This window comes from Eretmochelys imbricata, chromosome 1 (genome assembly GCF_965152235.1).
Source record: "Eretmochelys imbricata isolate rEreImb1 chromosome 1, rEreImb1.hap1, whole genome shotgun sequence".
Lineage (NCBI taxonomy): Eukaryota > Metazoa > Chordata > Testudines > Cheloniidae > Eretmochelys > Eretmochelys imbricata.
In genome coordinates this window covers 294,081,538-294,096,346 of record NC_135572.1, presented here as the reverse complement: position 1 = coordinate 294,096,346, position 14,809 = coordinate 294,081,538, and the positions used below count along the sequence as shown (strand labels likewise).

At 41.1% G+C, this 14,809-nt stretch overlaps 1 protein-coding gene across 1 annotated transcript in view; it reads left to right on the top strand.

Annotated features, from left to right (window-relative positions):
• The window catches only part of MYRFL (myelin regulatory factor like), a 60,326-nt gene that overhangs the window by 40,215 nt on the left and 5,302 nt on the right, over positions 1-14,809 (top strand). Inside the window, exons 16-23 of the mRNA XM_077839290.1 lie at positions 106-169; positions 2,666-2,751; positions 3,431-3,502; positions 3,595-3,641; positions 3,747-3,905; positions 10,986-11,048; positions 14,330-14,417; positions 14,691-14,765. Of these exons, the coding sequence (XP_077695416.1) occupies positions 106-169; positions 2,666-2,751; positions 3,431-3,502; positions 3,595-3,641; positions 3,747-3,905; positions 10,986-11,048; positions 14,330-14,417; positions 14,691-14,765 (654 nt within the window). The remainder of the gene's footprint in view (positions 1-105; positions 170-2,665; positions 2,752-3,430; positions 3,503-3,594; positions 3,642-3,746; positions 3,906-10,985; positions 11,049-14,329; positions 14,418-14,690; positions 14,766-14,809) is intronic.

The window sequence follows — 14,809 nt, the reverse complement described above, 5'->3', positions numbered from 1 at the left end:
TATCACAAAGGCATGTATCATTAAAATCCTACTCAGAAAACATCCCTTTCCCATTTATTACTGCTGAAGCACTTGAATGGTAATCAGTTTTTTTGTATTTTACAGCAAATTTAGTCGAGCTGCTAGTCTTTTACCACCAAGAAAACCAATCCCTATACCACACAGTAAGGTGAGTGAAATGTACTATACGGTGGGTGTAAGAGTGAGTGAGACAGAGAACGTTCTTTATAAGGCTTAGGCCTGGTCTACACTACAGAGTTTAGGATGATGTAAAGCGGCTTATGTTGACCTGACTCTGTAAGCAGTTACACTAAAATGTGACTCATACCAATGTAACTCACCCACTATCTCCACAAGAGACGTAGCGCTTAAGTCGATGTAGTGAGGTTGATGCAGTGTCAGTGTAGACACTGTGTTGCTTATATCAACTGTTGCTGCCTTTTAGAAACCATCCCATAATGTCCAACACTGGCAGTTAAATTGGTGCAAGTGCTCCTGCTGAGGATTCACACTGCCAACAGAAGGAGTGTAGTGTGGACGTGTAAAACCAATTCAAATACTGCAGTGGTTCTACATCAATGTAACCTAGGTAGACCTAATTTTGTAGTTTAGCCTTGCCCTTAGACATAAGTGCTATAAGATTTGGTGGAAATGGGGTTTTTTGACATATGTTAAACCCCATTGAAATGCATTTTTTCAGATTGCATGAAAAATGGTATTCATGCCTCCAAAATAGAATTACATGCAATCAAAGAATTCCACTACCATGTTTGTTCAGTGCAATAGGAATTGCTTAAAACCAGGACAAAGTGCCTCAGAAGAGCAAGAGAACAAATCAAAGTGAATGTATGTATGAACGTAACAAAACAGTTGTTAATTTTGAGGGGAAAACTGTACCCCTTAAAAATCAGGAGTAGTTCACCAATGCAAGCAGGACATGAGGGAAGTTCCTCCTGGGATCTGAAATTTTTGGCTCTAATAAAAAGGAAGCATGTATGAAGTCTTGTAATACATCCCAGGTGACAGGGTCAGGCCAGATGGCTACAGGAGAGCGTTAGAAGGCAGATATATTAGTCCCAGATTAAGAAGGTACATTTTCCCTGGGTAAGGTAACGGGCAGTTCCGGAACAAGACGGAACTTGCTGGAACAAATTCAGGCAGGCAGGCTAATTAGGACACCTGGAGCCAATTAAGAAGCTGCTAGAATCAGTTAGGGCAGGCTGGCTAATCAGGGCACCTGAGTTTAAAAAGGACCTCACTTCAGTTTGTGGCGTGCGTGCGAGGAGTTGGGAGAAAGAGGCACTAGGAACTGAGAGTGAGGACGCGGACTGTTGGAGGACTGAGGTGTACAAGCATTATCAGACACCAGGAGGAAGGTCCTGTGGTGAGGATAAAGAAGGTGTTGGAAGGAGGCCATGGGAGTTGTAGCTGTCACACAGCTGTTCCAGGAGGCACTCCAGACCTCTGCATTCCACAGGGCCCTGGGCTGGAACCCGGAGTAGAGGCTGGGCCCGGGTTCCCCCCAAACCTCCCAACTCCTGATCAGACACAGGAGGAGTTGACCTGGACTGTGGGTTCCACCAGAGGGGAAGGTCTCTGGGCTGTTCCCCGACCCACATGGTGGATCAGCAGAGACTGCGGGGATTATTGTTCTTCCTTTTTCCCATGCTGGCCAGTGATGAGGACAGCTGAGTGAACGGGCAGGTTTGAGCCACTAGCAAAAGTGACCAAACTGAGGGCTGCCGTGAATCTCTGAAGCAAGCAAATCCGCCAATAAGCGCAGGACCCACCAAGGCAGAGGAGGAACTTTGTCACACTGCCAATATATTTGAGCCTTAGTCTATCATTTTTGTTTATGTGATGCCTACTTACCATCTCTCTATGGCTCAGCGGTTGCACGCCCTGTATTGTACAGTGTTTCCTCCTTCAGATTCCAAAGCTATTGTGGTGAAAAAGTTAGAACAGTTAGAAGTTAAAACATGCAAAGTGTGCAACAGGAAGTCTCATCTATGGCCATGGGGACTCCCTCTGTCACAGCAATGTTCACTGTATTCTGATACAGAAAAGAAAGGGTTAAAGGGCATGTGCTGAACTATTTTGTCATATTCTTCTCAGTCTGATATCGTTAGTCCTGCCATTTCATATCACCCATCGCTATTGTTGGTGTCAATGTGCGCTCATAGGTGATGGGACAAAGCGCTCTGTATCCAGTAATGATGATCCTCAGTCTCTCCATATTCTGAGACCATTTTTCCTCTTGCCCAAATGTACTTTCTTTTTGTATTTATATTAGATTCAGTTAAGCCTCTTCCTGGGCACATACTGGAGGTTCCTCCTCTCGTAGATGTGGTTGCCACCAATTAATTTCTTTGGTTTAAACAAAGGGGCGTTTCCTCCAGGGGTGAAGATAGCAGCCGAAGAAAGCAGCATTTTCTGTGATTATTACCAATGCTAATCCATTTTGGGGACAGCATTCTTTTCCTGTCCTCATCTTTCCATTTTCCTGAACTAGTGACTTCTGTGATATTCCTGCCACCAATCCATCAGGAGACGTGGGACCCCATTTTAGGGAAAATTAGCTTTATTAGTTATTTACCAACTGACAATTCGTCAGCTACATATTACTGGGTATTTCATGTCAGCTGAATGTTTTTTTTTTTTCTAGGTTTGTTTTTCTGAGAGAAAACAGTCATGGCCCAACAGGATTTTCCAGATCACGGTAATAGCTTTGGTAGCTGTTATGGCACTATGGTAAGAAATATATTATCCACACATTTTGTTTCTTCTCTTGCCCCCACCTCTTATCCCTTCAGAAATCAGATTCTGGTTGTCCATAAACATTGGCTCGAAAGAAACATTTTAAATTAGAATGTGGAGCTCCTTGCAGTAACAGTTGCAAAAAATGAGCGTAGTGTTTTCTCTTCACTACTAATATTCAGTGCATGGAATATGCTCAATTTATTAACTTGATAATAATGTGCCTCTAAATGAGGCAAAGTCAAAACATTTGTCCCTCATATAAGGGTTGCCTGTTCTGTTTTTTTTTATTCTAGAAATATTCTGGTCGTACACACCTAGAAAAGGGACAAGAATATTATTACTGCAGTGTCCTCAGCTAATGCTATAGTACTTTTGATAAGGGGACGTTGAACATATTTTCTGCTGTATTTACAACTGTACTGTTGCTGTTACCTCAGAGGAGCTCTCTTCCCACAATGCAATACTTCAACCCACACTCAGAAAGGAACACATCAAAAACTGCTGGGTCCCTTATGCCAGCTAAAGGCCTGATCCTAAATTGGGTCAATGAGAATCTTTCTATTAATGTCAATGGGCTTTGGAAGAAGTGAGCTTGCTGTTGAGATCCTATTAATACGGTGTGTGCATCAGATGATGGGTATGAATCTACTGACTAATTATCTTTTTACAGTGCCTTGACAATATCCACCCTTTACATACTTAGCATAGAAGAGCAAGACATTAGTCAAAGTCCCATTCACAGGCAAGTAGTTAAACTATTATGACTTCTGTTTCAATAAACAATTTCTGTAGATGTTTTGTAACTAATTAATTGTTTTTCTTCTCCTTCACCAGCAATGCTACAAGTTCCATTACGCAGCATCCCTACACCACCGTGGCAGGTACTGTATCTGTTGTTGTTCTGTATGATATGACTTCAGTTTCTGTGCTGCTGCAAAAAGTCAAGAGACAAACAGCACTATTGAGGAGTTGGTTGTTCTTTGTAGCACTCAGTGACAGCACAGCTTCTCCAACCATGACATCCAGCATTACAGTCCCCGAAGTGAATTTCTGTGACATCTTGCCTTGTGACAAGACCTATTGCTGTTCAGTTCATCAAATACAAAGAAAAATTCCAAGATACCAGACCATGATGACAGAGGAGAGTAAGTTGAAACATGAATTCCTATTACAGTAACTCCTTCTCACTTAAAGTCGTCCCAGTTAACGTTGTTTTGTTGTTATGTTGCTGATCAATTAGAGAACATGCTTGTTTAAAGTTGTGCAATGCTCCCTTATTTGGCAGCCGCCTGCTTTGTCCACTGCTTGCAGAAAGAGCAGCCGGTTGGAGCTAGCTGGTGGGGGCTTGGAACCAGGGTGGACCCACAGCCCCCCATCAGGTTCCCTAAGTTCCCTGTGTGGCAGCTACCCAGCAGCCTATCAATTGCAGGCAGTTCAGCTGTCCCTCCCCGCACCGCCATGTGCTGCTCCTGCTCTCTGCCTTGGAGCTGCTCTCCGGAGCCTCCTGCTTGCTGTGCGGGGGAGGGGGAGGAAAGGGGTGCTAATATCAAGGTATCCCCTTTCTCTCCCATTCCTGTACCCCCATCTCCTGTACCTTATCTCCACGGGGAGGGGGGGGGAAACGCTACAGGGCTCAGAACTGAGGGAGGTTGCTGGCAGCAGCTGCTGTCTCAATTTGCTAATCTACTTAAAAGGGCAATGTACTTACAGTGGGGTCAACATATTTAAAGGGGCAATGAGCATCTCTCTCTCACACAGGGTGTGTGTCTCTGTCTCTCTCTGCCATGCTGTCTCCCCTCCCTCCGTTTGTGCTGCCTTGTAGAGTGTGAGGCTACATTAACAACAATGTGTTAACCCTTGAGTGCTCAGCCGAGTGCTAGTTCATCATTTAGCAGTAAGGCATTCCCTGGGAAATATCCCACCCTCTGACTTCACCTCAACCAAACTTCACAATCATTGCTGTGTACAGTATTAAATTGTTTATTTAAAACTTATAGTGTGAGTGTGTGTGTGTAATATATATAAAAACAGTCTTTTGTCTGGTGAAAAAAATTTCCCTGGACCTTACCCTCACTATTTACATTAATTCTTATGGGGAAATTGGATTTGCTTAACATCGTTTCGCTTAAAGTAGCATTTTTCAGGAACAGAACTACAACATTAAGCGAGGAGTTACTGTATTATTAGAGCTCAGCAGGAAATGATTTTTTTCTTCCTGGAAAATTTTTTGAGATTTCAAAACCAGTTTCCCGTTGTGCCTCAGGACAAAACTGAGACCTTTTGAAAGTTTTCATAAAAAAACAAGGACACACACGCACCTCAGAATAGCCATAACCCAGTTGCACTCGTCTGGGATGCAGGAGAAGCAGATTCAAGTCCCTACTCTGAATCAAATAGAACAGGGGCTTGAACCTAGGTACTCCATATCCCAGGTGAATGCCCTATCCACCAGGGTATTCTGTGGTGGGTAAAAGTTCTATTGAGAATAAGCACTTAGGATCAAATTTCTAAAGGTATTTTGGCACCTAAAGATGCAGATAGGCACCTAGTGGAATTTTCAAATGTGGTTAGGTCATTTGAAAATCCCAGTGGTCACCTATCTACATCTTGAGGCATTAGTCTATAACATCAAGCTGGGAGCACTTCTTACTAGCCAGTTATACTTAGTTAATGACCCAAGGTGAAGCTGAGGGCAGCTAAATCCTTTAATAAACCATCAGATACTTTTGACAATGAATTGACTGGATGTGGTGGAGGGAGAAGTAACTCGTGTTAAAAACTGATCAACCTGGTATAGTTCCAATGTGATATTTTTTCAGGGCATGCATAGTAATTTCACTGCCACAAAAGTGAAATGTAAAGTAATAAAAACAAAGAGCTTTCTCTTCAGGTACGGGTTTTCCAAGCACTGTGATCTAAGAGATGGCATTCTGAGACACTGCACTGTAGAATAAAATAATACTTATTACTAAAATACGTTTCTTCATATTCTCTCTACTATATATATGGTAGCATAGGTAGTAGCAGAAAGCGGCATTTGGTAACTGATGGCGCTGTAACATTAAATGGGGCCCCAACCTGGAAAAGGCTCGAGACTTGATTTTCTCTTTACTTCCAGACCTTAAAATAATCAACACTTAAAAATGAATGTTGGTACTCTTAATCCCAACATTCATTCTCCTTTCTTCCCCTTTCGTTGACCTGAGGATTGGCCACTAACCAGTCAGGCTGCCAGGGCATGAATACTTGCAATGACTACAGGGGTGTAGTCCCCATGGCCTGAGTCAAATGGCATGACTTTCACAATGTCAAGGCAGGGATAGTGCTGCATATCACACTGGCCCTGAGAGACCCATCCAAGATCTTTACAGTACTTCACAAGGGAATTCAGTCAGGAGAAAAGAAGATTCTGAGCCCTGAAGTAAGGAGAGTCTTGTATTTGTAATGATCTAAAAGGAGCAGCCAGTACTGGAGTCCAAGACCCAGATCTGCAAAGGCCCTGGGTAGGCAGCAGGCCTTGACTCTTCTTGACACCTGGCAGAGAGACCTGGTAAAGGGACATTTAAGTTGTCTATATTCGCCATGATCCTGGTTCAACCTTTATGGATGGGCTATGAAAATCTTGCAATTCAATATACAATTTCAGTGGTGGTGACTCCTTGACCAGTATCTGTATCATAAAGTGCTGTCCTTTATTATTTTCTAGGGCTCTCAATTAATCACAGTTAACTCATGCGATTAACTCAAAACAAATTAACTCATTTAAAAAAATTAATCGTGATTAATCGCAGTTTTAATCATACTGTTAAACAATAATTGAATACCAATTTAAATTTATTATTATTTTGGATGTTTTTCTATATTTTCAAATGTATTGATTTAAATTACAACACAGAATATAAACTGTACAGTGCTCACTTAAAAAATAATGTAATTACAAATATTTGCATTGTAAAAAAGAAACAAAAGAAATAGTATTTTTCAATTCACCTCATACAAGTACTGTAGTGCAATCTCTTTATTGTGAAAGTGCAATTTACAAAGGTAGATTATTTTTGTTATATAACTGCACTTAAAAACAAAACAATGTAAAACTTTAGAGCTTATAAGTCCACCCAGTCCTATTCTTGTTCAGCCAATTACTAAGACAAACAAGAACGTTTACATTTACAGGAGTTAATGCTGCCTGCTTCTTATTTACAATATTACCTAAAATCAGAATAGGCATTTGCACGGCACTTTTGTAGCCAGTATCGCAAGGTGTTTACATGCCAGATATGCTAAACATTATCTCCCATAAATGTAAACAAACTAGTTTTGTCTTAGCGATTGGCTGAACAAGAAGTAGGACTGAGTGGACTTGTAGGCTCTAAAATTTTACATTGTTTTATTTTTGAGTGCAGCTATGTGTTTTTTAAAAAAGTAGTTCTTTCATGATTAAGAGATTGCACGACAGTACTTGTATGAGGTGAATTGAAAAATGCTATTTCTTTTGTTTATCTAATTTCTTTTGTTTTTCTAATTTCTTTTGTTTAATAAAAAATTACATTTTTTAAGTGAGCGCTGTACTCTTTGTTCTGTGTTGTAACTGAACTCAGTATATTTGAAAATGTAAAAAAATCCAAAAATATTTAAATAAACGGGTATTCTATTATTGTTTAACAGTGCAATTAAAACTGATTAATTGCAATCTTTTCAATCATTGTGATTAATTTTTTAAAATCATTTGACAGCCCTATTTTCAAATTATTGCTGTTAGTAAATAAGTAGTGGTTCTTATGATTCCAGCTGAACTAAGCCCCGTAAAAGTCATAGCTCAACACAATACATTAAAAAGGACAGCCCTGAATGACTTGTATTACTCTGAAGCTTGAATGAGTATCAAGATTTCCTTAATTAAAAATACACTAATCTAATTTAAAAGTGAGAGAACTTCATGAAAAAGAAAAAGCTGTCATCCCCATCTGGGTATCTTTTATATTAGATGATGAGAGTGCATTCCTATAGCAGGAAAAAAAGATGCACAGAACAATACCTACTGTTGGAATCTCATGCTCTAAATAGCATGAAGTATGGATCCAAGAGTGAAAATCTGCTCAGCACACAAGCTACTGAAATATAGCAAATCTACAGCAAACTTAATGAGGCTGAACAGATCTCCCAGACGGATGGTGGTAATGTCAATAATCAATCCAATTGCAGAGAAAATCAACAAGCAGCTTAATGTAGCTGTATCCAAAACAAATGAGAAGGAAGAGGTTGAACAGACCAAAAAGCTGAAAACTAAACACAGGGAAATAATCAGGACAAACGTGTATTTTAAGGAATCAATTCACCAATCTAAGAACGTAGTCACTGAAGGTTACAGCTGTTTGCAAATACAGTGGAACCGAATGCAAAATCCAGAGTGCATTTCAGTGGGGCCTTTCCCTGATCTCCAGGCACACGCACACTTTGTGGGTGCCAACAGCAGTGCATACACTCCTGGGTGCACAAGTGCTTTCAGTGCAGATCCTATCTAAGTATGTTTCAGATTTGCGTAAAATGAACAGTTGTGCTAGTGAGACTCAATTGCTTGAATATTCAAGGACAGCAGAAATAAAACCACGTCCAAGCAAGGCCAAAGCAATTCTTTAAAAAATGTCAGCAGATATTCACAGATTACATTTTGTAGCATTTGCCTCACTCTAGTTGAACATGGTCCATTTCCCCACACATTATTTCCTCAAATAGGGCTATAGTTCTTTGTTTCCAGCCTAGCAGCCACTATGGCATATCTATTCATGCTAACTGTCCCTGAGGAGGAGGGACTGTCCTTATTTTTTAGCAAAATTTTGTCATTTCCTCCGTGTGCTTCCCCCCCAAATCATTGCTCCTCATAGAGCTCAATGAGGGCTAAAGGCTCATTACAATTTTTAACTGTACGTGTCCCTATTAGTTTCCTTCAAATGTTGTCATTTATGGATTCATAACAGTGTGCACTCATTAGATCAACATAACATGAGGTTATGATCATATTCAGTGTCCTCCTTTCATAGAAACGTGTTGAATGCTTTGGACATTTCAATGAATACCACTGCACTTCTTCTTGGTAATTTCTGATCCTCTGGAATGATGTTCTGTGCCTCCAAACAAAAAGGACTTTACCTAGAATTCTTTTTCCTGCATTTCATTTTGATCCCACCAACGGACAGGATAAAGCAGTAATTTGGATGGATGAGGTAATATTTTTTTATTGGACCAATTTCTGTTGGTGACAGAGACAAGTTTTTGAGCTCCGTGGAGCCCTTTCTTAGGTCTGTATATAACTTGGGTGGATCAGAGGAAATCTGGAAGACCTGGATACCCAACCCCATGCACTGCCCTCCTCAAAACAGTGAAATCTAAGTTAAATAAATTTACCTTTGCCCTAATTCTATGCGTCATTCAGAGCTTGTTAACTGAAAAGCCTAACGCTTCCATCATCTTCCATCTAAAGAATCCATGGTGGAACTGCTCCAGTGTTCCAGCCTGTGTACTGAATTTTCCAGCAGAGCACTCTAAAGTAGAAGTAGCAAGACTACAGGGAGAATGTCTGCTTTTCAGTGATCAGTCTGTCAGCTCCAGCAGAGGACTGAGGACCACTTTCAGAAGGACTCTTAATGAGCACACATGCTGCCAGAGAAGTTTGCAATGCATTATCTAAAATTTTGATCAAGATTTTCCACTGCGAAGAACATCAGAGAGGAAAGAACAGGAAGGGGGGGCGGGAGGAGACACTACAGAGAGTTTGTAAATTTAAAAGAATGAATGAGCAAATAGGAATAAGGTGATTGTGGTGGGAGACAAAACTGGCAACATGTGAATTATTCAGAACAAAACACCTCTTGAAATTCAAGTTTTTTTTCTTGCATTTCATTTCTGTCATCTTGAGTCCTTAAACTTAGCCCTTTAAACTTGTCCTGTGCTGTGGGTTTGCCACAGCCAACGTGTCAACTGCACCTCAGTGGACAGATTGTCCATCCTGAAGACAGGCAAAGGATCCCTCAGCCTCTGCGGAAAAGATACAAAACCCCACTGCCATGCTTTTAGTCTAAGGCACAGACAGTGTAGTGATTATACTGTAACCCCTGTACATTTCAAGTGTCCTTATTAGAAAATAGAGACATAAACAGTTCACAAAACATACCTAGAATTCCTTAGTCTGGTGCTGATAGTCAAATCCTTGAACTTACAGAACAGAGATCAGTAAGTACAATGATCACATTTCTAGATTTCTCCATCAGTTTCTCTAGACTGAAGTCTCAGGCCTGATCCACACTACAGAGTTAGGTCAGCGTACATCGACCTAACTCTGTAAGCGTCTACACTAAAATGTAGCTCCCATTGACGTAACTTGCCCACTACAGGATTTAATAACTCCACCTCTGCAAGAGACATAGCACTTAAGTCGATGTAGTTAGGTCGACGCAGTATCAGTATAGACACTGTGTTGCTTCCATCGACTGTTGCTGCCTTTCAGAAACCATCCCACATTGGCCCACACTGGCCTTTAAATTGGTGCTAGCGCTCCAGATGAAGACGCGCACCACCGACACAAGGAGTGTGCTGTGGACGTGTAAAACCAATGCAATTACTGTGGTGGCTATATGTTTACGTAAGTTAGCTTGACTTAATTTTGTAGTGTAGACTTGCCCTCATCCCTCTGTCCCTGACGTACTACATTTTAGGTCAGTCCTTGTTGTCCTATCCCTTATGTTCAGAGGCCTTGGATATTCCCCTGGCCTATTTTTATGTAGCCAGGTATCCATTTAGCCATTGCCATACTAGCCGGGAGGGCATCCTTGCTAATGACATCTTTACAGTCAGATGTATGCAGGTGCACTGTGTTGGGAAGTGAATTAATATCTCTTTCTTTCCCTTGTACAGCAGCCAATATATTGCATGCTTCCTGGGGAAAATCCTTTCTGTTTGGTTGTTTATTTTTTTTCTTCTTATATACCGTAGCATTTCAAAAGCTCATTTGATTCTGTTGTCCACAGTTCCCTTTCCTTTGTATGCACCTTGGTCTGAATGAAGCTGGTTTGCGTTTTAAATGAGTCCATCATTCATGGTACATGTGCCTTGGTGGTCTGTCATTTGGGGTAGAACATTTTGCTATCTGTCTTGTGTTGATGTTTTTCTGTCCATTTTTAACATTAGAATAGTTTGTACAGGGAGATCAATAATATTGTCCCCTTCCACAGGAGACAAAATTAAAGCACTACAAGAGAGGAGATTGATGGAAAAATTTGATCTTGGAATTGACTGTAAGTCCTCCTTTTAAAAGAAATACTTTAAATACATAATTTATAAAACTTTTGACTACTTTTGTTTAACTTCCTGATGGCCTGGTTTGGGGAAATTGCTTTATAACTGGTGGTTATAGGAAATTGGAGTTCTGGAATCTGTTAAATACCTGTGGTCCACTATAATTTTCTTGTGGAATAAATTGCATAGAAGTGTTCTTTAGACTTTTACAGATCTGCCTGCAACCCCCTTTAAGGATTTATTTGTCTTAGACCTGGGGATGATCTGCATAAAGGTAGGACTGCATATGTTGAACTCATCTCAGCTGAACTTCTCTTGCACTTATTTTCTCAGTATACTTATTGAGCCAAAGGACTTGACTTCAAGTCAAATTAATGGAAGGTGTGTTATATACAGTTTTCCCCTCCCCCCGGCCAAGGTAAATGACAGCTCTCAACAGAAGCTATATCCTGCATGATGCTGAGGACTCTGGGCCCGATCCAGCAAAGAACTTAAGCCACTGAATAGGCTCAATAGCAGCAAAGGGACCACTCGTGCTTAAAGTTAAACACATGCTGAAGTGTAGGTGAGCAGGGTTGTCTGCCGTTTGGTGGCACAACTGCTGTCGGGTTTACAACACTGGTGGAGACTAACTTGTGTTAGAAACAGTGGGAATTTTTGCAAAACTTCCTGGTGCAGACAAGGCTCTTAATTTAACTGAAGACTTCCCCCATTATAGGTTGCACAACACTATCAGATCCGTTCTGGACAAACGAATCACTGTGTTTGCATCTCATGGTTGCAGATAATATGAGAGTGCACTCTGGCATTGCCGAAGCATGAAGAGCATCAGCGCTTATGTTTGTTAGATGGTGTTTCGTTTCTAGCAGCAGCTTGTTTAAATAAGAGTCCATGTGATCCACTGGAGGGGGCACGGGCATTCAAGTCAGGAGACCTGGGTTCTATTTCCTGGTCTGCCCTAGACTAGCTGTGTGACTCTGGCAAATCCCGCACCTCTGAGTCTGTTACCCTCCCATCCTATGGCTTGGCTGTTTAGTAGCAAGTTCTTTGGGGTACAGACAGTCTCTGATGTGTATGTACCATGCCTAACACAATGAGGCCTTGATCTTGGTTGGGGCTTCCAGCATGCTGTAATACAAATCATAATAAAGTAGTGATGTCATGAAGGGAAGGTTACTAATGTACTAGATCTTTAAGGGACAAATATGGTCAATCTATCTAAGTTATTTATGCCATCTATTGCCATAGTAGCTGAGCACCTCACGATCTTTAATCCTCATGACACCCCTGTGAGGTAGGGAAGTACTATTATCCCCATCTCACAGGTGGGGAGCTGAGGCACGACAACACTAAATGACTAGCCCAATGTCATACAGGAACCTTATGGTGGAGCGGAGAATTGAGCCCATGTCTCCCAAGTCCCAGACTATTGGCCTAACCACTGACCTTCCTTCTAGTCTGGTAACAGCTTCCTTCCTCATCCTTTCCTGTAGTCATTACTGTCACAGTTAAGAGCAACTGCACCTGGGTTCCCCTCTCCAGGGCCCTGCAAGGGCACCCACTCTAGGCTCCAGGATTCTCAGACTTCACCTCTCTTGAGTGGAAGCCTGCGTGTCTTTACCTCCTGATCAGGGTATTTCCAGGCTGCACAGTTCCCTACCTATACTGTAACCTCCCCAGCATAGTCAGGCTGCCTAAGCCAGCCTGCTTTCTTGTTCTCCTGAGAGACAGTAAATAGTTTAATTGCCACAGTTATTAGTTACCCACAGCTCTCTAAGCAAGTGCTTTATTCTTACGGTAAAAGCATTACTGAGAAAATATATTAAAAACAGTAAAAGAAGTTACACACATGCTAATAAGCTTACCAGAGATCACCCCCTATTCCAGTAGTTCTCAAACTTTTGTACTGGTGGCCCCTTTCACATAGCAACCCTCTGAGTGCAATCCCCCGCCTTATAAATTAAAAACACTTTTATATATATTTAACACCATTATAAATGCTAGAGGCAAAGCAGGGTCTGGGATGGGGGCTGACAGCTCGTGACCCCCCCATGTAATAACCTTGCGACCCCCTGAGAGTCCCGACACCCTAGTTTGAGAACCCCTGCACTACTCCAACAAGGGCTGTGGGCGGCAGTTAGTCATTCAACCCCCCCCCACACACACACACCTGGAGTTTTTCCTGTGCTCACGAGTTCGTAAAAGCTTTCACTCAGGACTTAGCTCTCCTATGAGTTGGTGAGTGCCTCCTTTATCCAGCTGGGGCTTTTGAAGAGATCATGAATAGGTAATCAGACAGACCACAGGTTTTTCTTCAAGGCACAGCTTCAAAAGGATGGCTCTGAGCGTGGGTAATGTGTATACTCCCTGTTCCCAAGTATTTTCTAGGAACCCCACTCAACTAAAAATTTGGACTTGACTTGTCCATTGTTTTAAGAGAGTTCTTGGAAGCACATAACACTTCCCAGTGTTTACGTTAGTCCTGTCACCCCTAAAATATGAAATTCAGATACAGAATCTGAACCAAGTTCAAACTTCCATAAAGTCTGGGGAGGTGGGTTTGACCTGGTGTTCGAGTTCAACACATCCTAAAGAGAAGGAAGAGAGACAAAGCTGAGATCTGAATTTCCCAAAATCTCAGGAGCTAGAGGTGGAGAGGGGGTTGATCTGGTGTTCTGGTTTGTCCTAATTCTAGATTTTAGCTGATCTGTTTCTTGAACCACAGTTTAATTGGTATGTAAGTGCATATGTACCCATGTTGTATCAAATAGGTTAATATAAAATCAAATACTTTTACAGAATGAAACATTTTCTGCAGGTGCGAATTCTTCGAAAAGTAATTCAAGGGATTCTTAGAAAAGTAATTCCATTCCATTCTGAATCGTTTATCTAGGAAAAGGCAATGATTTTCAAATTAAGGGCTGGTGTCTCTCAGGTGTATCTGTGCAAGAGCAGCTCCTGTTAAGGAAACTAAATATGCAAATACACTCAGCAACTCTACCTTAGATGCTCTGTTCTAGGAAAATGTTTTAATATGAGGTGCCCAATATGTTGCCCATGGAATTCTGACATGTGACTTTTACTTTCAATCTCCCCTTTAACTGCGGAATGAGGATAAAGCTCATCAGCTGAAGGTTTCTATTGCTGGTGACTAGACCTGCAGCAACTTCTACCATGGATAATAAGGGGCTGGGAACTACGGCGTTAACTGCAATGTTATTACTGTCTTACCCCAAACTCCTGAAGTAATCCAGAAAAAAATTGTTCCTAATGTTTTTAGGGATTGATACAACAATCAGTTCCATGCAGATTTTGGAAACGCAGCAAAAAATTGACCGTCGCTATTGTAGTAAAGGTCGACAGTGCAGGTGGGTGAAATATTTTGTTACATTTTATTAGTGTGATGAGGTATGAATGCCATTAAGGTGGCATTGGTGCCTGCCTGTCCTCTCATGTGTTTTGATAAATATCCATTCCATTTTTCAAAGTTAATTGCAAATATTATTGTTTAAAAGAGACTTTTTACAGCATAATCTATTAAATGTTTTTTCTTAATCCAGATATAATTTTCATACTCATGCAGACAAACTTAATGAACTCTTTGGTGTTAATGTTGTCCCTTTATTGTTGCCAACATTTAGGTCTGGAAATTACAACTATGTTATTCCTGTTAACAAATACACGCCCATCAATGTAATACTCTCATTGGAAATCAAGTAAGTACAATCAATGCAAGTGTTTATAGGAAAAATGTGCTCTG